The sequence below is a fragment of the Salarias fasciatus genome, chromosome 23 (assembly GCF_902148845.1).
Source record: "Salarias fasciatus chromosome 23, fSalaFa1.1, whole genome shotgun sequence".
Taxonomy (NCBI): domain Eukaryota; kingdom Metazoa; phylum Chordata; class Actinopteri; order Blenniiformes; family Blenniidae; genus Salarias; species Salarias fasciatus.
In genome coordinates, this window is record NC_043766.1 from 31,868,227 (window position 1) to 31,892,833 (window position 24,607).

The 24,607-nt window shown below is 44.0% G+C and overlaps 2 protein-coding genes across 3 annotated transcripts in view; one reads left to right on the forward strand and one right to left on the reverse strand.

Annotated features, from left to right (window-relative positions):
* gmds (GDP-mannose 4,6-dehydratase) overlaps window positions 1-15,430 on the forward strand; it is a 230,739-nt gene extending 215,309 nt beyond the window's left edge. For both annotated transcript variants that reach the window (XM_030082972.1, XM_030082973.1), the window contains 2 exons: window positions 13,500-13,568; window positions 14,953-15,430. In XM_030082972.1, coding sequence (XP_029938832.1) covers window positions 13,500-13,568; window positions 14,953-15,015 — 132 coding nt within the window. In that variant the 3' untranslated portion in view covers window positions 15,016-15,430. The remainder of the gene's footprint in view (window positions 1-13,499; window positions 13,569-14,952) is intronic.
* A 7,009-nt stretch (window positions 15,431-22,439) lies between these two features.
* Window positions 22,440-24,304, reverse strand: LOC115382150 (forkhead box C1-A-like). The gene has a single exon (XM_030083828.1). The coding sequence runs from the start codon at window positions 24,029-24,031 to the stop codon at window positions 22,622-22,624; it is 1,410 nt and encodes a 469-aa protein (XP_029939688.1). The 5' UTR covers window positions 24,032-24,304; the 3' UTR covers window positions 22,440-22,621.
* Between the last annotated feature and the right edge of the window lie 303 nt (window positions 24,305-24,607).

The window sequence follows — 24,607 nt, forward strand, 5'->3', positions numbered from 1 at the left end:
CTTATTTATTTTCTGGTTGATTTTGTTGTGATTGAGGAAATCATCGTAACGGCCTCGATGTTGGCTCGTGGGGCCGGGTGTCGAAGCACAGTGCTTTATTGAGCCTACCCAACACTTAAGATAGGATTAGATGACACCCCCTCTCACACACACACACACACACACACACACACACACACTCACACACAGCACCACCACCAGTGTAGTCTGATTGTCAAGAATGTTGTTTACAGAAGGGAAATTATGTTCGCCTTTGATGTCTTCTGAAATATGAAACACTCAGAAGCTCAGAAATGCTAAACATTCACCCCCCCCCCACACACACACACACACACACACACACACACACACGCACACACACAAAACACACACGCTTCACCCAAACTTTATTATACAAATGTGCAAACAGACTAAACACCCATTTCACTTTTCACTGGAAATCAGTTAACTGCTCTGTTTCAGTTTGACCTCAGTGGAAGTGAACGGTCACCTGAGACCCCCACACACACTTCCCCCCCGCCGCCCCCTCTTTCTCTCTCTCGTCTGTCTCTCTCGCTCCGTCCCCCTCCCTCCATCTCTCACTCTCTTAGTCTGCAGCTTTCTGCTGACTCCAGGAATTATGATCTGTTTCCCGTCCGCAGGAATAATAGAATACAGGAGGAGGAAGGAGGGGGGTCGGCAGCAGCTCTGTGGAACAGTAGTGACGAGTCCAGCTCAGCTGTGGTTACGCTCTCAGATGTGCGAGTGTGTGTTTGAACGTGTTTGGATCCACATGTGCAGATGTTTTATTTCCATAAACTTCACACATTAAAAGATTATCCGCTGACAGACACACACACAGATCACCAAAACCTCCACTGAAGGTCATAAATTCTGATTTCCTTGTCTTGATAGTAAACGCTTCACGTATAGTTCAGTCACACAGTGAGCATCCAGACCCTCCACCGCAGCTACTGCCCCCGTTTTCTTAGCTTTTTTTTTTTTTTCTTTCTTTCAAACCAGAGCCGCCGGGCACTTAACGCTATCGGCAGTCACTTCAGTGTGTTTGGAGTGTGTGTGGAGTGTGTCCTTAGCCGCATAAATATTTATCACACGGCTACCCCTGGAATTTTAATGAGCACTGATGGAGAGCTATCAACACAGCAGAGCCTGTGGGGCGCTGAGCGGAGTGTGTGAGGTGGCACACTGTCAGATATTGGGGAAGTCAGACTCTTGGAAACACAATTTAAAAAAAAAAAAAAATCAGAACATGTATTTTGACTTTTGCTTCAATTCATGTTGGATGAGTTTTTTTTCTTTCTTTCTTGTGAGTTCTTTTTTTAATTGGCTGTTTTTTGTGTGCGTCCACATCTGGAAGCTATGCTGATGTTCACTTTTCAAGTTCTGATATGAGCTGAAGCTGCTGTGCAAATCATGCACTTGCAGGCATATGTAGGTGTGTGGATGTGTGTATGTTCTTGTGTTTTTGCAGATCCTCAATTGTGAGGAACAGAATGAGTTTCAAACCAACAAAGTGAGGACATTTTTGCTGGTCCTCACTTTTTGATTTTGTTCGTCAGGGTTAGAATTGCTGTTAGGATATGAATTAGAGTCAGATGCAAGGAAATGCATCATGTCAACGAGTGTCCCCACAACTACAGGAGTCCAAACGTGAGAGTGTGTGTGTATGTGTGTTTGTATGTATATGTATGCGTGGGTTTGTGCATGCATGCATGTATACATATGTATTCCCTGTATTACATGTATGTGCATGTGGATGTGTACCTCCTGGTGTGTGTATATACATGCGTGGGTTTGTGCATGCATGCATGTATACATGCGTGTTCATTACAGTTGTAGGGATGTAAACATAGAACACACACATGCACACATTATGGGAACTGTATAGCATCACAAATTATGTTCCCACATCATATGTGCAGACATGTGTGTGCCTGCATGCGTGTGTGTGTGTGTGTGTAGAGGTAAATGGCCTTCACCTGCTTTAGACATGATCAGTCACATTGAGTCAATCACACTTACACATCTACACTGACAGCCGCCATGCAAGGTGCCTCCGACACATTCAGGCGTTCAAGATCCTGCCTGACGGACCATTCGACACACGCAATGTTGGTGCGGGGGATTGGGGGGGTGGAATAGCTACCCTCTGAATTGGAAGATGACCCTGTCTGCTGACTGAGTCAGAGCCGCCCCCGGACGGATTGATCTAAACTGGAGCGCACGCACTCTCATTATGGGGACCTGTTGTCCTCACGGTGGTGAAAATTATGCTCCCACATCAGCCTCCAAGTGTGCATACATGTGTGGGTTTCTGTGTGCGTGTGTGTGTGTGTGTGTGTGTGTGTGTGTGTGTGTGTGTGTGTGTGTGCGCGCCTGTGGTATGCATGCTCATCAAGTTGACAGGGCCACCCCTTAGAGGTCACTTAACACATTTTGCACAGGCCAAGCTGCACGGGGAGTCGGGGAAGGAAACCTGAGCTGTAACTCACACAGCTCTTTCTCTCTCTCACACACGAAGGAAGAGACACGCTGGACGCGACCTTTGATCTCTGTGTGGGACGTGCTAACGGCCACCTCAAACTCCTGAAGGTGCTTCATCAGAACGGACCTCAGCGACGCCTAATTTACTGGATGTGACTTAAAATCATGAGTTTATGTTCCTGTGACGGCACAAGTGGAACCCCTCTCCACTTGCCGGTGAATATTCACTCCGTATTTATACGCTTTCAGGTGTCAGTGCACAACCTGCGTCCGTTTACGCAACGGCAGTTCTATGAGCCACTGAAAATCCAACTTTTTGACAATGGCACTCAAGATGAAACTTCCTGAAAATGTTCTGACTCTGTCGCCGTGGAAACGGAAGAAAACAACACCTTCTGGAAACGCTTTGGTTTGCATCTCCGTGTAGATGGCGGAAAAACTGCTCCTGTGCATGATCCCCGTGACCGCAGTAATTAGTTCTTCTGCACATGCTCAGTAGAAGACAGAGCGTCATGACTGCCAGTCCGGATCCTCCTGGACTTGGTCGTCTGTCCATGAGAATGTCTGTGTTCTCTCAAACAACAGCGCCAACCCACGACTCAGCATGAAAACCACACCATTTCCAGTGTTTCCTGTCATTTTCATGACGTTGGACACGTTTTCACAATGTTGCTGTGTAAACACTAAACTTTGCTGAAACAAAAACGATGCCTTTTCACTTGAAACGTTGTGTAAGTGGAGTTAGTTCTGCTGGTCCAGATGCTGATGAAGCCGTTGGTGTCGTGTCTTTCTCTTCCTCTTGATGTTTCAGCAGAACATAATGTAAAGCCTGTCTTCATTTTGTTATTCTGATTAACGCTAAAGAATCTCCAAACCGTGGACATCGCTCGTGCTCTCGCGTACTTGCAGGCCATGTTTCTGATGAATAGTGGCTTCACGTTATGCTCACCGAGTTGTATCGGTGATCTTTTTCTAGGTACCAGTACTCCGTGCAGTATCGGGTCCGATACCTGACACTGGTGTCGTATCGGTGCGTCCTTGCGTTTGATTACATTAAATAGAGTCCAGTAACATAACAGACAGCTCTGATTTAACCCCCTGCACCCTCCCCCTCCTGAAAGTCTCTCTCTGTGTCACACACACACACAAACACACACACACACACACACACACACACACACACACACACACCTGTTGGAAGTTGTAGTGAATCAAAACACACAATGCGGTCGCTTTTCTTCTTATCTTGTCGTCATTGCCTGTCCCGAGTAAACAATGGCCAAAGATCAGGGTTGAGTTCTTCCATTAAAACTCCGGCCGGGTCAAAGATCAGAGCATCTGGGTCTGGTTTAAACATCTGGGTCTGCCGGGGACGCCGAGGAGACCGTGGGCTCGGGACTCTCGCAGCGTTCTCGGCCGCTTTATCTGATCTCCTTTGAAGTTTCTTTATTTGCAGCCTCGTGTCCACTACTGCACAAATACCAGAGATGCTACTGCTCCTCCAAAACCACATCACAGTCCCCCAGCATGTGTCCCTCAGAGAGAGGAAGAGCGAGGACAGATAGTCTTTTCCATGAGAACGTTTGATTGGAAGATTTTCGTCGAGAAAGGAAGAAAACAGCAGCTTCGGGATACTTGGGTCGTCTGCGTGTGTGCCTGTTTTAAACACCCCGCTGCACTTTAGTGTGTGATTGGAGGGGGGGGGGGGGGGGGGGGGGGGGGGGGGGGGGGGGGTGATTTATTGAACTGCTTCACAGTGATACCAGAATTCCTTTGCGTTAAATGCCTGATCTGAGTGCCTTTTACTGCCTGTGTGCTTTATGGAGCGTGATCGCACTCTTATTACCTATCCTGCTTTATTTTAAACAAAGAAGCTCATTTCTTTAGAGAGGAACGTGACGGGAAAAGGGAAATACTGTATGGGGCAGAAAAATAAGAATTTAATAGATAATGTTACTGTCAGGAGAAAGAACTGAATGAAGGCAGTGGTCGACATTTCCTCTCGTTGCCTTTGTCTTTGTTTTTTCAGGAAATTTTGGATTTTTTGCATTAATCACAATTTAATTCGTATCGTAATTGTACTGTAACAAACTGCTTTTTCTTTTGTTGGAAGACCTTGAAAATTGTAAAAGCTCCGCCTTCTTTTGGTCAAATTCCAAAAAGGGGCAGAGTCAAGATGTGAACTTACAGATCTTTATTTTGTTGAAGAGGATCTTTTATTTCTGATCTCTTTGGAACTTGTTGGGTTTTTTTTTGTTTTAAGCATTTTTTTTTCTCTGCATTTAACCCATTCCTTTGTCCTTTCCTTTAAAACGGTGCTATGAACACCGGTATTGTGTCCATGTAAAGTGAATAAAAATGCCTGCTAATGACAATATAGTTCAAAGAGTAACTAATACTTTGAGTGGTGCCAACAGATACTACTTTTCCTTCTGTCCTGACTGTTTTCCTCCTACCTCTGAAGCCCCATTCATTTCTGGAGAAGCAACTTCTACTAACTGACTCTCCAAACTACTATTATTATTTTTATTCACGTATAGTAATAGCACACTCCACTTGTCCTCTGAGCTGTGAACCATTCCGGTGACCGAACGCCGGTTTGATTACACAATCAGCTTCTTGTGGTTTGAAGTTTTTAAAGTGAAGACAGAAAACTTTTGTTGTGTTTTGGGTGCCCATTTACATGACAACATTGCCCGGAGCGACTGAAGACTCAACTCTTTGAGTACAGTTCCCAAGGTAGAACTTTAAGAAGGAAAAAAAAAACACTCTCCGTGGAAATTTGGGAAAACACAACTTTCCTGAAATTCTGCTTCTGTGCATGAGCACCACGGCCGTAGTAAATGGATCTTCAGTAGATGCACAATACCAGCGCCTGTCTCCAGAGTGTTTTAGTGTTGACAGTGACAAAACATATGATTTTTGCTGAATATTTGTATAGTTTGATTGAGTTTCTCTGTGTTTTCCCTGTGATGGACTGTTCATGGTGCAAACTGACTTTTTCGCCACACTGCAGTGGGGTTTACTCCTGCTACTCGTGGCCCTATCTTCTATGATAGGGTGTAGGAAATGGATGGCTGACTGCCGATGTGTCTAGTTTTACTTTGCGTGTCAAAATCAGCTTCCCTCCAAATTCCTTTCCATCGAAGCCGTCAGCCGTCAGAGGCTGCGACTCTCTCTCACGGGCCTGGGCCGTGGGCGTGGATCACATTGGCCTTTAATCTGTAAAATGTGCCTAATGCTGACAGAGAGTGAGGGAGGCATTTTGTCACGGCTAATTTTCAGCTTTCTTCCACCAGTTTTTGTTATGATCTATGCTGCATATTTTCAGACATGGGCAGAGCGCTGCTTTAAACAGGATGTACCACACTGTTGGGTTTGGTTCCAAATCGGATCCATATGAAGATTATATTGTGCCCCATCTGTTAGTAGTTGGCGTTGAATTATTTGCTACATGCTCTGTTTGGGGTGAGTTCACTGGTCCACAGAACGCTCTTGTTAGCAGTTTGGAATCGGCTTTTATTTCACCGAGCGGGACTCTGCAGAAGGATCCGCCAGGCCGGGATTGTCTGTCACCTGCAGAAATCCTGCTTGAGAAAGACCAGACGCTCGGCTCACTTCCTGGATGCTGAACCGTGTGGTTGTGTGCTAAGAAAGCAGACTTATAGCAGACAAGAGTCTGATTTCAGCAGATGTTCGCCTGCCAATCTCAGGCGCAGGTCTTGACGCTCACGCATGACGATGATGTGACAAAGATGAAGATGATTATAACACAAGGCGCCGCTCCTGGTGCACCCCGTCAGTGTTTGTTATTTCAGCAAATGGTACAGTTAACAAGTGTTCCCAGAGTTTTGTCATTGAGGTGAAAACTCCATGTTTTTGTTGTGAAATTATCCAAAGAAAGATGAACTTTCAATGTCTGGCAGCCCTTCAGTGTGAGTGTGTTTGAGTGTGCTGAGGTTCTGGAGACTAACTCAATGACTTTTGAACACAGAACTGTAATCCTCTGCTTTCTAGTACTTTCTTAAAGATATAAACAATCTAGTTATGAGTGGGGCTCATTCCAAATCCTGCGAGCAGTGAATGTAGCACAGAATAGGAGTAAATTGACTTGTTCAGTTACACTCATACAGTCTATAATTTACTCACACATCTCTTTGCTGGTGTTGGAAGTAAATTACAAAAAGCTACATTATTATGATTAACTAGCAGCTTTAAGTGGTGGTTTTTCAGTGATTTCACTCATACTTAAGTACAATTTCCTCATTATGTCTTTTTTCCACTTCATTTTAAATCATAAGTCACTGCTGACTACATGCTCACTGTGTTTTGGAGAATTGTGTTTTAACACTTTACAGTGCATATGACCATATTCAGTAAATACCTGATTTCTTCCAAACTGACAGTACACTTAAAAAAAATCACAAAAACAATGTTTTTGTTTTCGCCGCTTTGCTTCAAATAGGGAAGAATATTCAGTACTGTTATAAAAGACTAGATGTGTGTACTGTGCTATTAGTTAGGCACAATAGTCTCATACTTTAGTTAATTCTCGGTATTTTCTTGCAGTAAAATCTTCAATAGGTTTGCTTTAGACCTGCTTTACAGTTGATTTTATCACATATTAAAGATCAAAATTAGCATCTTCACTGACTTTGGCAGATCACATTAGTAACAAAAGCAGTTTGTTATGCTCTCTGTAAAGCTGTAAACAGTTAAGCAAACAGTTAATGGCAGAAGATTGAATCAAATCAAATACTTTTGAAATGTTCCATCTTGGGAGCTGTTTATAAAAAGTTGTCTTTCAGTGACTGACTACTGCTGTAAATTGACACACAAAATACATCCAGAGTTAGCCATACAGACATGCTTTCACCATTAGAGATGAGTAGCATTAGCATTAGCCTTTATCCACAGTACTGTTCTTTAGCATTCGGAGGCTTCAGCAAATGTTAGCTTCCCTTTTTAAGAGCTGTCTGCTTGTTGCTCGTTTATCTGAGCCATTGTGTTTGTTGCTTCTTCTTGCTGCTAACATCTAGAGTGAAGAGCATCTCATGCTCTGTATACTTGTGGCCGCATTAATACGGACTATCCAGGTCCAGCCTGAGCCACAGGTTGAGGTTTAAAGTCTGACTCCAGCCCTCATGTTGAACCCAAAAAGAATCAAAGAAGAAGAAGAAGAAGTGTTTAGGTTGTGTTTTGGTTATAAAATCATCTCTCCTAGCAGCAGCTAACAGCAGTGAAGCAGGCTGTACCCAGATTTGGGTCCAGCAATAGTTTAGGTCATCTTGCTAGCTTTGAGCGCTGCAGCTGAGAGCAGCAGAGCAGTCAGCACAAAGGACGAGCACTGCTCTATGTCTCCATCACCCTCCTCAGTTTCCATCAGGGCTCTGTGGTTAGGTCATTTTGACTCTGTACGCTAAGGGTCATATCCTCACATGCCTTTGCTCTTTGTACAGCGCTGCAAAAACAGAACGATGGTTCGAAGAACAAGCTGCAGCTTGGTTCCACCTCCGATCAATATTACATAACTCTATACACAACTTGTATATACAAATACTTGTTTAGGTTGGCAGTATTTTTTTAAGTTACAGAAGATTCTTTTGGATTCTTTAGTTATTCCACATATAGAGTGAACTTGTAACTGTGTTACTTTAACTAGTCTCCCTTGTTATGGCCCGTTTCAATAATCTGCACACAGCTGTCTTGTTGCTTTGACACGTTAGCTGAGCTCTCATGTTAATCACCAGATTCACCTATGAGGTTCATCTAGTGGGAGGAAGATGCTCTAAAATCTGACTGCACTTCTTAAACTTGGTAAAACTGAAAGAAATGGCCAAAAACAGGTCAGAGAAGCTGCCATCGCGCGGACAGGAGTACCCTAAGTTGTTCATGCAAACTCACAGCTACTAGCTCATTACTGATGCTGCTATCGGTGTGACGTTTATCACGTTGCTGCCAGGAGTTGATTCAGTTCCTGCTCATAACGTTTCAACTAAGAGCGCATCGTTTTTGCATTTTAGTTTCAGAAAAGCTTTGTTTTTACACGTTAACGGCAGAAACACTAAAAAATGATGGAGTCCACATGCCAGGCCACAAGGGGGCGCTGCTGGGTGTTTTTGTAATGAAAAAACACATGCGTGTTGCAGAGAACAATATGCTGTAAACATTGGGAAATGACATTTGAATGGATAGATAACGAATCGGATGCTTATTGGACAAGCCGAGGCAGCTTTATCTGCAGTGCATCATTCCAACACAAGTGTTTCACAAAGACAAAGGAACACATGAAATTACATCCAAGACAAAAAAGAATTCAAACAGGAGAATAAGCAGTTAAGAATTTTAAAATAATGCTAATAACAGTACATTTAGAATAGAGTTAGGGGCGAATGCCGTGTGGTCTCTGGAGGCTGCAGAGAACCCCTTCACTATGGCGGTGGTGCGCTTGCATTATAACGACACTCCCACTGTCTCTCAAGACGTAGATGGACCGTCTCAGAGTTCCTCCCCGGGAGCTGGTTTTAAAAAAGTTGTTTTCAGCAATAAGTCCATGAATCTTATATAACTGTTGCCAGTTGCTTTATAGTGGTCAGCGGCTGACACATTAATGCCAAAATCTCTGGCATCAACGGATTGTACCTTTTCTTTGTTGGAACCATATAGTTTCCCTCTAGCTTCCCGTTGATACAAAATATTATTCAAGTAAAAATAGAAAACTGTCGTGTTTTAGGATAATGCTGCTTGGACTCCCTGGATGTCTCCTCAGATTGTTTGTGCTGTTCTGAGCAGGTGAGGTTTGAGACTCAGTGAACTGGACTCTGTTGTTTCACCTGGAACGGCGAGTTGAGTTCAGTTGACCTGAACTGCACATGCACGCCGGCAGAAACCAAACAAAAGGCCACTTCAACTTTTATATTCATTTCTCTGCAGCTGGCCAAATCTCTTGCATTTGTTTTCTTTGCACTTTTCTGCATCTGTCTCGAGGAATCTCACATCAGATAAAACCTGCTCTCAATGTGTCTGGCAGCCCAGCAAATAATCAATAATGCGGCCATGTGACTATCGCAGGGTGGTATAACAAAGGGTGTAGCTGCGCCTTATAATTGTCCACTTGCAGCAGCACTGGTTGTTCCTTCATGCCAGTTACAAAGTGTTCCCTATTACTTCCCTTAATCAATATAATTATGGAGCAAGTGGATTATTTAATGTAATTGTGGACCAAGTCACCCTATGATAATTACATTCAGCCCCATGATAAATTATGTCTCGTTGCTGTAGGTAATTACTCCGAAAATGTTTCCAGTTATGCCTTCAGAGCCAAAAAATGGTTTTGAGTTATGTTCAGAGCCGCTCACATGAGAAAGAGCTGTTTGTCCTGCCGTTGCAGACTGTGGAGAAAATGGGCTGAAGCTTTCATCTGCTGGGCTGCGTGTAGACGATGTCAAGGAAAAAAAGGAAAAGAGAGGGAGGAATTACTTGGTTGAACCAGGTTTTCCAAACCCGGATGGGACTGAAGCCGAACAGAGTCGGGGGCAGAATCGGGCCCGTGCTTGTCGGCTCCGTGTGTGTTCAGTGTTCCTGCGAAGAGTGTGATTAAGCGCCGTGGAGCCTCCCTGAGATGTGGGTGCCTGCTCGCCAAAAGCCTGAGCTATGCAAGTACTGCTGGTGTGCGCGTTCCTCTGTAATAAGATCACCCAAAAAGACGTTTTCAAGAGGTTCTCCGTCAGATGAAAGCTCGCCTCTTCAGGGCTGCAGAGAATAGCGCACATTTGTCTCTATCGCGATGTCAACGTGCGCGATATGAAGAATAAAATTCACAAAAATCAAGCGCTTTCATTTATGCGCTTTCAGCCCTCTTGCACACGGTCCTTTCAAACCCGTTGAATCTCGTCTGCAGTTGTTGAATCCGACTCTTCTCCCCATGCCGCCTGAGAGAATTCCGCTGTCCTGGGTTACAGCTGAGAGCACGCCGTGAGCTTGAGGTTCCCGGGTTTCTGAACAGGCAGCGGCTCCCCCACGTTGGACTGTATGGGTGAGGAAGCCTGTTTCGGCCTCCCACATAGCTTCTCCGGGCTTGAGCCCAAATGTGACCCATGACCCACCGCCGATTGCTTCCCAGTGATCACCAGCCTGCACCCCTGGAACCAGACCTGGGTGTGGGACCCCAGTCCAGACCTGCCCTTTCTGGGTAATCCACCAGAAACAGTTTGCGACCAAAAATAGTTCTGAGCTTCAGCCTCACCAAGGCCACGTCGTACCGCCTCTCCAGTCCTGTCAGTCTACATCCTCCCCGTCACCTATGGCCATGAACTTTGTGTAATGGCTGAAAGAAGCTCAGGGGTCTACGAGAGGCTCACACTCGCTGCTACTCAGGGAGTGTGTGTACTTCAGGAGATGGGATAGACTGTGGTGTTAAAACAGTTCTGAAAGACGTGTGTCAATATGTCCCAGACTTTCACTCCACCGGCAGCCTGAACTGTTGATACAAGGCAAGATGGATCCAGGCATTCGTGTTGTTTACACCACATCCTGACCAAACCGTCTGAACGTGACGGCAGAAATCAAGGCTAGCTGATGAGCTATTTGCTTTAACAGCCTTTAGAGCAGGTGTCCCTCATTTAGTGGCTAATGATTCCACCTGACGGTTAGCTTGGGAGCGGTTCATCCATTAGCTCCTCAAACTGCCACGACCTAATGAGGACTCAACAAAGGGTTTGGGTGAAGTAATGGGAGGTATTACACAGAGAATAGCTTAGATAACTGCTTCAGAAATAGGAGGGTTTTTTTATGTGGAGTAACCTGATCTCAGCCACGCCCAACATCTTTAGCACCTTGACTGATCGATTGGATTTCACTAATGCTGTCGTGGCTCCAGTGAAAAGAGAAGTAGGGTTTTTTACCTTTAAAGTCAAAGCTAGAGATACTAAGAAAAAAAAAAAAAGCCAGTTACTGTTTCACTGTATAGTTGGATATGAGACACATTCCCAACTTACCACTAATGATGGTCTGAGCATCAAAACTGCGGTCATGAGTGTGGTTATCGTGTCCAGGTAGCGTTAGCACAACTCAAGACTTTCAATACGGACAACTGCAATGACAGACTCCCAGTCCCAGTTGTCTTGATGTAGAGAAAAATATTTCACGACAGAATCTCTGTGAGGCTCCGATAACATTTTTTCAAAGGACCAGGGCGAGTGCTAATCTTTAGCTACTTGCTTCTGCTTTTTTATCGGAGCCGATACCCGACGCTGGAGTCAATATCGATAAATCCCTGCTTTATAGCATTAATGAACAAACTGACGTGTGAGAGTTTAAACCAGCTATGTTTCTTTAAAACTTTAAATTCACCTCTCGCAGTATTTGTGTTTCTAATAGGTTGTAATAGATTTTTGTTTTTCTAACAATTTTCCTGGATGGGAGTGGCAGAGCTCCCTCTGAAAATCAGAATATGATAAACGGGGAGCGTCGAGGCTGACTGACAGTTTAATGGCCTGGAAATTGCAGAGCCTCTTTTTAAATTAGACGTTCATGATTATTTATACAGTCGGGTGGCGATTTCCTTTATCTCCGTTGTTTTCTTGTGCTGGCTCTTTAGTATCACACCTCCTGCATCCTCTGTGAGATAGCTGGGACTGGCTCTTCCTCTCTGACCCATTATCATCTCATTACATGACACATGAAGTAAACATGTGACACACTCACTGCGCGCTTCACCCGGCCCGCCACGTCCTCACTGCGCAGGGCCAGTTTATTCTGCGGTGAATTCAAGTGAAAATGCTAAATTCCTGTTGCGTTCCAGGTGTCTGTTTACACGACAGTCCCTTTTGTATTCTAGTGTAGAAATAGAGGTGAAATAAAGGAAAAAGTAAAATAAATTGTGAGCAGCATCAATCTCACATCAAAACATTGTGATAAAATGGCTTTTATTGCAACACTTGAGGTAAAAACATTTCTTCTGCATTGACTTCATTCACAATTCTTTTGTTTTTGTTTTTTGTATTCTTGACAGGGAATAAAAACTGAAGCAGCCAGAATAAATTTAAACTGCAGCTTTTCATCTGTTCATCTTGGTCCTTTGCTTAGAAAACCACCACGAAGACAAAACTAGAGTCAAACGCACAACAAGATCAGGAGGAGGAGACAAGGACAGGAGGAGACACACAATTTTAAAAAACAGCAAAATTAGAGTAAATGAAGGTAAATGCAAGCGAGCACGTTTTGCTCTCTTTTCATCAGATACACCTGAAATTAAAAAATGTATTCTTCTAATAAAGGGCCGCTCAAAGAAACAGAACTCACTGGGACATTTATGGTCATAAAAGTAATTAGATCCAAATTTACACGTGGGTTATTGAATTTGCCTGTAAATTCCCCCCGTCTTCACCGCAGCTGGATATTTACAAGTGAACATTAAATGTGCAATAAGCACACAAACAGAGACACACACCGGGTTTTGTGTTTGGTTTCTCGTCCTTTTCCGTCTCTTTGGTGGTCTGAGTAATGGTCTCACTGGATCCTGAACCCGGTGCAAAACTCTACAGGGGGGGAAATGAGTGAGGGGCTGTGTGTAGGTGGGATGGGGGGCCGGAGGGGGGGGTCCCGGGCCGAGGGGTTACACCACCAGAGTCCCACAATTCATCATGGTCTGGAGCGACAGGAGGAGGAAGGGAGGGAGGCGGTGTGGGGGGCGGGGGGGGTTGATGGCCGGCGAGACTCACTGACCTCCTCCTTCTCCCAGCAGAGTGTGTGTGTCTATGTGTGCGTCTGTGTGAGTGACTGAGATTATCACCCACAATCCTTTGCATCCTGCTGAAGACGTCAAGTTGAATCCAGTCCGTCTTCATATCAGGTCACAGGATTTCTCCCCTCCAGACACCAGACATGACAGTTGTTCTCTCTCTCTCTCTCCCTCTCTCTCTCTCCCTCTCTTTCTCTCTCTCTCTCTCTCTCTCTCTCTCTCTCTCTCTCTCTCTCTCTCTCTCTCTCTCTCTCTCTCTCTCTCAACCTTACAGGACTACCTGCAGGGTGACAGCACTAAAGCATATCAGCAACTGGGCTGGAAACCAAAGGTCGCCTTCGAGGTGTGTTTCATTTTATTTCACACACACACACACACACACACACCCATAATTTGGCAGTAACATCATGTACTATAATGAAATGTACCCTTTAAAAATCCTGAACAATAAGAAAATGCTGCAGGTACCGGTGGCACCTCTTATTAATTTTAGTGGTCATAAAACTGAAGCATGCATTAACTGGATCTCCCGTGGGATTCGGCTACATGACAAAGTCGTTACTACATTTAAAACTGCTGAAATCATCTTTAAACGAGCCACTTTTCTGGCTCTTGGCTGGACAGAAACCCCACAACTCCTTCACATTTGCATACTATTGTCATAATTTTCCTTCCGTCTTCAGTCTCTGATTTATTATCGCTCCTTAGTGTCACGTTCTTCATCAGCTTGTTTAATCTTCAGTTCCTCTGCTGTTGCTGACCCACTTTAATTAAACTATAAGACTGTAAATCAGGAGTCATGGGAAGCTAAATGTTTCAGCATCTACAGAAAATAATATTAATTTACCTGCTTCAGTGCTGAATATTGCTATTTATTATTTAATACTACTGCCAGTACCTGATCAGGTTAGTGAACATTTTAGCCTTTTTAGCTTTTCTTACCTTTCCGTCTTTCAGCTTAGTAAAATGTTTACTGAGCTGCAGATACTTAAATTCTGAAATAATATGGATGATTGTCTGACTTTAATACATCTTGTACTTAAATATGTATCGATTTATTGTATTTATGTCACTGAACTTAAAGCAGTGGCAAATTTATTCATATCTTTGACTTAAATATAAGCTCAGAGGATGAAAATCTACTGATAGATGTACTAATTCAACCTATTCACTGAAGTAAACATTAAAATAAGAGTTCTGGTTCTGAAATCTACTCACTTTTCATTGAATTAATCTTTTCAAACAACAACTTATAGGTGTGTTAAAGTAAAATGACCATGAATAATGAAGAAACATCCCTCAGCTATGTCCTGAACGATCTGAACAGAGGGAGCGTTTCCTCTGATGCTTCTCTGCACCACAAACTGCCCCCCGGGGGTCGTTAGGCTCAGGTTGACCTCAGACGCTTTAATTGACGCTCCTGAACTCCTCAGAGCTGAAGCCTTTCAGAGCAGAGAGCTTTAAAATGTCCAGAGTGAAAATAAAAACAAACACCGGAGCGCAGACTCCTGAAAAATGTCCCCCAGTTGAAATAGTTGCTTTCTGCCTGCGGCTCGGTCTCAGCGTGAGCCGGCGCTCGGCGGACCGCTTGCCGTCCATCGTAACCTGTTGATGGTTTGGCCTTTTGATCAGCGGATGGCAGATGTGTTCTCGTGCTGACGTCGAGCTGGTGCGATCAGATCAGATCCTTTAATGAGCTGCTGCCGTGGTGTTTGCTGCTCCCGCAGGAGCTGGTGAAGGAGATGGTGGACGCCGACATCGAGCTGATGAGACAGAATCCGAACGCCTGATTCCACATCAGGGACGACTCCACACTCCAGCTGAACGCCTCCCCGGCTGGAGGAGGCGCGGCGGCCATGTTTTATCTCTACTTTCACTGTCTTTACTTTTTGTTTTAATCTCGGTAGAATAACTGTGTCCTCTTTGTCTAAGAAAATAGGGAGAAGCTGTAAGAATGAACCCTTTGTTGCCTTTGAGTGAGTCTGTCTGTGCTTTTTGATCATGTTGGTTAAGTCTAAACGGCGGTCATCGATTCTTGAGGTGGCAGGTTTCCAACGTCTATTTATGTGTTTATTTTATTGAAATGAGTTGATTTAGCTGTGGTGGAGGAGGAGCTCTGAGTAAATACAAATGATTTAAAGTTTCATCTTTTGTCAAAATGGGGAAGGAATGATGCATTTCGTACAATAAAAACTGCTCTTTTAACAAGTTGTCTCCGTGTTCTTGTTTCAGAATGAACATCAGCTGCTGCTGAACATTATATCTGATAACTTATGCATTTGTGTCACACAAAGAATTTTGTGGTTAAACACTGAAATGTGAGCTGCTATTATTAAAACATTTTAAATAATAATAATTAAACATTCCTAAAGCAACTAGTGCAACTTGAAAAACACAGTCCTCATGTTTTTCCTCAGTCCTGTTCATGATACTTTTTAGAAAATATTGCAACACACAGTATTACAGTGCATAAAAGCATGTGGATCGTTGACAGACATCAACAGGAACTTAGAAACACTTTCAGCGGGGAATGGGGTGGAGTGTGTCTGATCTGTGTCAGTCCTTGCTGTGAATGGGCGTTTCCCCTCTCACTGCGAAGTACAAATATATTTTCACTGAAACTCCATTAAGGAGCTGATTAGGCAGCTAATGAGGAAGATAATGGCTGGTTAATTGTTTTCCTTGCACGCTCCGGCTGTTTTCTTTCTGCTGAATGAACACATGAAAGCAGCCAATCCCTGTTCCGCATCCAGTGGCGTCAGGTGAGTGAGGAGCGCGCGCTCCTCTGCTGCGCGCGCGCCGGGTTCTGGAACGGTCTCTTCACGGTGGAGGAGGAGCGGTGGTGTGTTTTGTTTACCTTTATTTAAAAATAAAAAAAGTAATAAAAATCGTGAACATAGCGAGCTCATTTTCTCGAACAGGACGTGCGGCCCTTCCCCAGCATACACACGCGCTTCTATGAGCGCATGGACCTGGACCCGGACCTGGACCTGGACCTCGATGGCACTCCTGTCCCAGACCTAGTTCACAGCTCTGCGTTTCTGTGTTACAACTGAACTTGAAACTGATAATTTAATGAAGCTTTGATCAAGTTGATTGGTTTATTTGACTCGTTTTTATTGACCACCAACCCTAAAAACCTTCAGATCCTCTGGGGAATCAAACACATGAACCTGCCAGCCCCAGTGCAGCCTTGCAAGATGAAAACACTTAGTTTCTCTGGTTTATTTGTTGGTGAAATGGTTCAGTGACAGCAGCAGTCAGAAGTGTGAGGGTGAACACACATCTCTGACTTTATAACTTTGACCTCACGAGAATAATAATAAATTGAAATCATAATAAATTCAATGTATTTTAATGCAAAAACATATGAATAAAAATATAGGCTGGACCTAAATCACTTTGGTTTCTGACATTTCACTGAACTTTTCAACACAAATGTATTGTTTCAGCCAGAATCAGCTTTATTGTAGAGTTTGTACAGCAAGCAAGGAGTTTATCTGCACTCTTTTTGTTTGGAAAAGGTCAGAAAACATAAATATCAACATTCAAAAATCACAGTAGATACAGAGTATGCAAAAATAAAATAGCAGAGTTCTTCAGGGGAAGGTAGTGCAAATATGTGTTATTGCACATGGTTCCTGTGATGAATAAGCTCATTTTCATTAATAGACTTGAATTCTTTCTTTTTTTGTCAAAGCATAGTGAAATGTTGAATTACTTTAGAAGCTTTGGAGTTGTTGTTTAGAGATTATTGTGTTGTTTTATTACTGGTTTGTCCCCCAAAAACATCAAATTAGGCTTTCTGTGGCCCCTGAACTCAACATCTCTGTTTTACATGAATGAAAATATACCTGGTTGTGCTTTTTAGGATTTGTGGCTGGATAAATATCTACACTGTGAATAAACTCTGAATCCATGTTTAATATTGAAAGGCACTGACCAGGCTTTTCTCTACTGATGTTTAATTATTTCTACTTCAGAGCCTGTTAAAGTGTCTTTCCTGCATAAAGCTACTTCAACACCTGACAAAAAATAAATAAAATGAATGTACATCTGAGTGCATAAGTTGAGCTCTCACACAAGAAGAGTGAAAGGCACAGTTAACTCTAAACTTAGTCCGTCTTCACATCACAGTCCAGGACAGGAGAGGGTCAGTGACGTAAACAACATCAGTACTTTAGTGTGTCCAGAAACATGAAGTTATGAAGCTTATATTTGCTGCTCTCTAACCTGATTTGATAAAAATCCCACCTTTAAAATACTGAAATAACCTGTGAGTACTGCAGGTGAATGACCTTAATCAATGTTATCAAGTATATATTCAGTTAAATCGGTGCAGGAATTAAACCTTTGCAGCTTTGGATCGCCTGGAAAACCAATGTAAAGTGTGTATTCACCACACTACAGGATGAGAGTTTTTAATGTTTAGTATGACAAATGACAAAACTCAGTTTCCTGAAAACACAGTGCAGGTGTGGTGGATTCATTAATTTCATATAAATATACAGGATAATGAAACATAAATCTGCAGTGCCAATCAAACCTCTCATTTATGCTTTAAAATAAATGTTTCTTTTCAGTTGTTAAAAAAATAAGAAACAGATTTTGCTTCACAGCAGTCCAGTATTTTTTGCTAAATAAATGAAATCCAGCAAAATAAAAAATACTTTGAATGATGCAGATGTGAGTTTAGGGTCAACCAGCCACTGACTGTTAATGTGACAGGGCAGACAGAAATGCTTCACTTTTTTTTAACTTGTTTTGCTTCAATTTAGGTTTTTGAAATTTCCTTCCTCTCACGTAAAAAAAATAATAATAATCAGAGGTGGGGTGCATGAATCTTAAAAAGTAGAAGAAAAAGTTTAACACTTTGTAATTCAACAAACAAGATCATTTAAAAATGAAAAGGTTTATTAATTTTAAAACAGATTAAGCTTTGCTGCTTTTCCTTAAATATGTTTTGATGGAGGAAGTATGAATTGACACTGTAAAACAGATTATATTGAAGTTAAGTCACCATTTGCGTGATTTTTGCTTAATACAATAAGATAAATTTAGCATATTTTTGTGTTATTTGTCCTTTTTTATAGAATTTTTCTCCAGTTTCTGACCTTTTTCTCCAATGTAAGACTTTTCCCTGCAATTAACCACTTACTGATAATTACAACAATAATAAAAATAATTATTATTATTGTTTAACCCTTCATTCTGCAAGTTGTCATGTCAATAATCTCATTTCTTATTTTTCTTCTATTTTTGTAACTTTAAAAAGCATCAGATCAGCCTTTTTATTAGTTTGTGTTTTGCTCTTTTCCTTATTAAGCTTTTTTTAATCACTTCTCCTGATGCGTGCTTTTATCTTCAGAACTGTAAGAATTAGATATGAATTTAAACTCAAATATTGCAGGATGGCATATTTAGAATTATTATTATTAAATTATAAATAAAAGGACAAGATTCTACAAGAATTTCTTGCCAATCTTTTTCAGAAATCCAGTTTGGAAATTTTAAATTTTAAACAATAAATCTGTGCATTTTTTTCCCGTTGTGATGATTTTATATTATATAAACTGAAGATAAGGGTTTTAATTTCCACTTTACTGTTTTTAAATATTAATTCATCTCGACTATTCCTGGTGAGTGACATTTAAAGGGTTAAAATGAAAGTTTTGAGAGTTTCAGGTTCATGCAGAGTGTAGAAAATGTTTCTCCAAAAGCTCATTTTAAAGGCATTCTTTATTCCTCCTCCGCTGCACTGAGAGAGAAAAGGGAGTTTAATGAATGTTATTTGATTTGAAGTTTAATTTATGAGGCGTGAGAAAAAGCTAAAAACAACCCCCGAGGGCCCGGAGCGCGCGGAGCCAGGGACTGGAGCCTCCATGCGGGATCAGAGGCGCAGAGAGACCCGGGGAGCTTCAACTCCACTCCCCTGAGACGCGACACACACACACACACACACACACACACACACACACACACACACACACACACACACACACACACACACACACACACACACACGCTTCAATATGTCATGTTCACATCTTTTATTACTTTTCTAAGGGTTAAAGTTACGTTGAAAAACAGATTAGTTGTTTTCTTATTTGACATTATTTATGTTTCTAAAAAAAAGCGTATAGTTTTTAAATTTATAATGTGCATTTTGAGGGTTCATTCGTCGCGAAGTAAAAACATTTTCTTTTTCTGGTTTGGTGTTTTGGTATAATTTTGCGTGCGGCCACACGCTGCACAATAACACTGATACAGTTTGACTTTAATCGTTAACAAGCCTCAATCACGGTTCAGTAGCTAAATTACACCTCCGCCTGTTTTAGCCTCCGTTGAATATTTAAATGACTAAACAACTTGTAGTTGTAGTTGTTACTCACTCGAGTAAAATGAAGCTGCAGTTTAAAGAAGAGAAATGCGCTTTCGGGGGAATCGAGCAGAAGGAAACGCGACATGTGCGCTCTGAGCTTCAGTGTCTGCACGGAAAACAAGAAATGTCCTGTGCACGCAGATTTGAGAAGCTTATCAACCCTAAGCGGAGGCAGTGCAGTAAGCCATCCCTCTCCTGTGCGTCTCCCCTGGACGCCGAGCCCACAAAAACATGGAGTAATAATCCCTTAATTGCGCCTTTTGAATACATTTTGACGTGCGAGTTATGCGGATTGGCACCGTTTCCAATGGGGAGTCCGTCTCACTGCTCCTCTGGGAGTCTGAACTGTCCGCACGCACGCACACACACACACACACACACACACACACACACACACACACACACACACACACACTCTTATTTGAACCCTCCTGACACACACACACGCGCGCGCGCTCCACGGTCCCAGTGAAGGTGGTTTGGATGAGGTAGTGACAGGCTTTTTAATGCACTCCGCGCCTTTTCCTCCAGCGCATTGTTGACATCCTCTCCACTGACCCCCCCACCCCCTCACCCCCCCCCGTCCTGTCCTCATCATGACAAACGATCCTGCAGCGCCGCATCAATCACCAGTATGGTTTTCCGTCGCTATCGTGGGTTTTCTCTGCACAATGGGTTCCTGTTCAGGTGGAGGTGGAGGTGGAGGTGGGGGCGTCTGATGGCACGTTGCAGCTGAACCGTTAGTCCCCCCACCCCCCCCCCCCCCACCCCCCACCCCCACCCCCACCCCCTCCGGTGGAAGGAGGTGTAGTGCAGGAGCCAAGTTGCGCATTGTTTACCTTGTCTGTAATGAGCCTGACTCGTGTGTGTGTGTGTTTGAGTGTGTGTGTGTGTGTGTGTGTGTGTGTGTGTGTGTGTGTGTGTGTGTGTGTGTGTGTGGCCCTGGGGAGCGTTTCAGAGCTAGAGTTTGTAGTTTTACTGACTCGTTAAAATCTAATCAGCGCAGGCTTGAAACTGAGACGCAGACACACACACACACACACACACACACACACACACACACACACACACTCAAACACGCACACAAACACACACACACACAGGCAGAGGATTGCAGTGTCTGCAGAGGTGATTTGAATTAAATGTCCAATTACATTTATTTTTATTTTCAGTTTTGAACCAAATCCGATTCATTTTAAACAAAGTCATCTTATCTGTTTTTTTGCAGGTCAAAACCGTCAGAGTGCAAAGAAGCCACAAACCCTTTTTAACGCGCTTTAAAGAATTTAATCAAAGCTACACTGAAATTATACCAAAGAATATGAGTTTACAGCAACACTTTTCTATTTTTCATCCTGCTGACAAAATAGTACTTGTTTTTAATTTTTTTCCACGTTAAATGCTCCGAAAGATGCTTCTTTAGGACTAATAATAAATGCTTATGAATACAAATTAAACATCATCAAGAACAGAAATACAAAAAGTGATGTTCCATAATTGCATTCTTAAAAATACTTTGAATAAATAGTACGGATTGAAGTAAAAAGCGTATTTTGCCCTGTACTTCTTATTTTAATTAAGGTCATTTTAAAATTAGGTAATTTTCTTCAGGCGATCTTTCAAACTGCTTTGATAACCATTAGAAGAAAAACTAAAGAAAAGCGTAATAAAGGTGCGTTTGAACGTTAAACCAGATTCTGTTTTCAGTTTTATCTTGTTTTCATATTGTTTTTGAATCCCTGATGGTCAACACGCAGAGAATCATGATAAATGTTGGAAATGTCATATCAGTGCTTTTGGGGGCGTCGGGAACTCTAAACTGTCTCCAGAAGATATATTTAGAGAGGATGATTATATTTTTTTTTCTTCAAGGGTCCAGTTGTGACCCAGTGAAATCCTCCTGATTAAAACCTGAACTGTTGCTGTGATTCTGCACAGAAATGACAAATACTGCAGCAGAAGCGTTTCATCTTATTCCCAATCAGCGTCTTTCCTTTCAAGTGTGCGTCATCCAGGAAGTGGAGGAGTAAATAAACATGTGACAGCCGCAATATTTGAGTGGAGCCGCAGTTGTGCGTCCCCTTCACGCGAGGCCCCCCCTGGTCCGCGAGCCCTTCGGGGGCCTCCTCCTGCAGCTACAGCCACTTCAAAGCTGTGATAAATAAACTGTCCGTGTTTTTATGCGCGAGCCCGCTGACATCGTTCACAAGCAGGAGTCGGACGGGAGCCCCGCACACACTCACACACACGTGCGTTTATTTACGCACGCGGGAAAACGTGTGTGCTTCACGTGTTTCAGGTGTTTTTATCCTCTGCAGAGCCGCAACCTTTAACCTTTATCAAATATTCATTGTTTGGATGAACTTGGCACATTTTGCAACATTTAAGACGAAAAACCCAAAATGCTTAAATTACCCACGTGTGTCTCTCGTGCACGCATCTGTGCGTAAAAAACCTCACGTTATATTGGCTTGCAAGAAATTTCCCACCTGTTTTCACCTTGTCACTTTAAATATCCTTTAAAATTAAATTTAATAACAAATCACTCCAATTAAAATCAAATAACAGGCACTTTATTCAACAAAACAAAATGTAATGCCTTCAAAATATTTTTTAAACAAATAACACAACATGAATAAAATAAGTCAAGGCTACACGGTCCCTCCTCTATTTCTATACAAGAACCGGGACGATTAAAGGCAGCAATAAGAAAACTGGAAAAGTGTTTGGTCCTCAATATCAACCACTCCCTTTTCCTCAAAAATAAATTACTATATTAGGCTATAATTTACAGTCTACTCTTAAAAGTTGAGCCATTTGGGATTTTTATATATATCAACAATTCTCAAAGTGAGAGGGAAGGAAACTTACGTGTTTTGGTGTTACACAGCTCTCTCTCTCTCGAGAAAAAAAAAGGTCAGAATCACTTTTGTCCATTCGGAGTGTGAATAAAAGACCAAAGGTAGAAAAAAAATATGGAAAATATATATTAGAGTTATTACTTTGACAGGCTTTCAGAACTTGCTGCAGTCATAAACAAAGGCTCCTGAGGTGCGGTACAGGGACTGTCCGGACGGGAAGGCCATCTGACAGCTATTGTTCCCGTTGACCGGGGAGCCGTTCAGCCCGATCCGCTGGGACTCGAACATCTCCCGCACCGAGTGGAAGTTCTGCTGCTGCGCCGGGTAACCCGGGCCCAGGTGGCTCAGGTCCCCGTACCAGGACGCGAGCCGGCCCTGGTGCGCGTGGTGGCCCTCCTGGCCCGCCTGGCTCAGGTTCCCGTGCCCGAGGGGGGACGCGGTGGTCGTGGTGATGCAGTAGTCGGGCAGAGCCTCGTCCACGGTGGTGGAGGGCGCCAGGTGCGCCCCGGAGGACCGGTCCCCCGCGTACAGGCTCATGGCCTGCATGTTGCAGTGGTACGTGGCGTTGGAGGTGGTGGAGTTCTGGCTGCAGGGCGCAGAGCTGTACGCCGGCGTCTGGCTCGGGGAGTAGCTGATGGGCAGCGAGGCGGCCATACCTGTCCGCGAGGAGGCGATGAGAGGCGGGGAGAGCTCGGCCTGCGGGGAGCCCCGCAACGAGGTCATGATGGTATCCACGCTGAAGCCCTGCGCCGGGGCCTGGCCGTGGTGGTGGTGCTCGGGTCCCTCCATGCTGAGGGACCGGCTGGACGGGACGCTGTGCGGGCTGCCCGAGGACATGCTGCTGCTGCTGTCAGGGCTCTCGATCTTGGGGACGGCGCCCAGCGTGGGGGACGCGGCCTGAGGCGGCGTGGAGGTCCCATTTTCAGTCTTTATATCCTGGATCCGCACCGGCTGAGAGGCCTGCCCCGGCGGGTCCTGATCCCGGCCGGTGCTGCGGGCCGCGGGGTCCTTGCTCTGCCGGTCCCGGTCCTCCTTCTCCCTCTGTACGTCCTTCTTCTTGAACCTCCTGCGGCGCCGCAGGAAGCTGCCGTTCTCGAACATGTTGTAGGAGTCCGGGTCGAGGGTCCAGTAGCTGCCCTTACCGGGCTTCTTGTCGTCCCGGGGCACTTTGACGAAGCACTCGTTGAGGGACAGGTTGTGCCGAATGCTGTTCTGCCAGCCCTGCTTGTTGTCCCGGTAGAAGGGGAACCGCTCCATGATGAACTGATAAATCCCGTTCAGGGTGATTTTCTTCTCAGGTGAGTTCTGGATGGCCATGGTGATGAGCGCGATGTAGCTGTACGGCGGCTTCACCATGTCCTTCGGCTGGTGCTGCGGGGTGTACGGTCCGTACGCACGGGCCATCCCGGCCGGGTACTGGTCGTGCGCCGGGTGCGAGTACATGCTCATCGGCGGAGGCATCCCGGTGTACCCACCGCCGGCCCGGTAGTAGCTCTGCTCGCTGCTGATGTAGGGTACGACTCCCAGAGAGTTGGGACTGGAGACGGAGTAGCGCGCCTGCATCCTGCGCTGTGCGTAAAAACCTCCCCAAAGTCAGAGAAAAGTCACTGGGTCGGTTCGCTGTGCTGTCGGATCCGGGAAGTCCCCTTTCAGGCCGCGGTCCGCCACGGTGAGCCGGAGCAGGGAGCGCGCTCTGAAGCAGTGAGCATTTGGAGAGAGTAACGCAGACTGGAGACGAGAGAATCTACGAGGAGTGTAACTTTTTTTACGCTTCACATTTCTTCCCTTTTGGCTCCCGCAGTGTCTCCACCCCAAAGATGAACGTGCGCTCCAACATCCAATGGGATCTAAAGAGCGAAATGAACCTGTGGAAAAGCGGCACGGCGATAAAAGTTATACTCCCTCCTCCTTCTTCTCCTCCTCCTCCTTCCTCCCCCTCCTCCTCCTCCTCCTCCTCCTAACTTCACTCTTTCACTCCTCTCAGTTGAGGCATGGAGGTATTAAAATGCTTTCAAGGGTGTGCCCATAATTCAGAAATTTTAATTTACTGGGCTAAACCTCGACATAGATGCCCTTTGTAACTTTTAGTGATAACACCCACAGATTAACGCGCATTATTCTATTATGAAGAAAAGCAAG

What these genes read in the sequence shown, in the direction of transcription:
- LOC115382150 (XM_030083828.1), bottom strand. Translation starts at nt 24,031, where the DNA reads ATGCAGGCGCGCTACTCCGTCTCCAGTCCCAACTCTCTGGGAGTCGTA.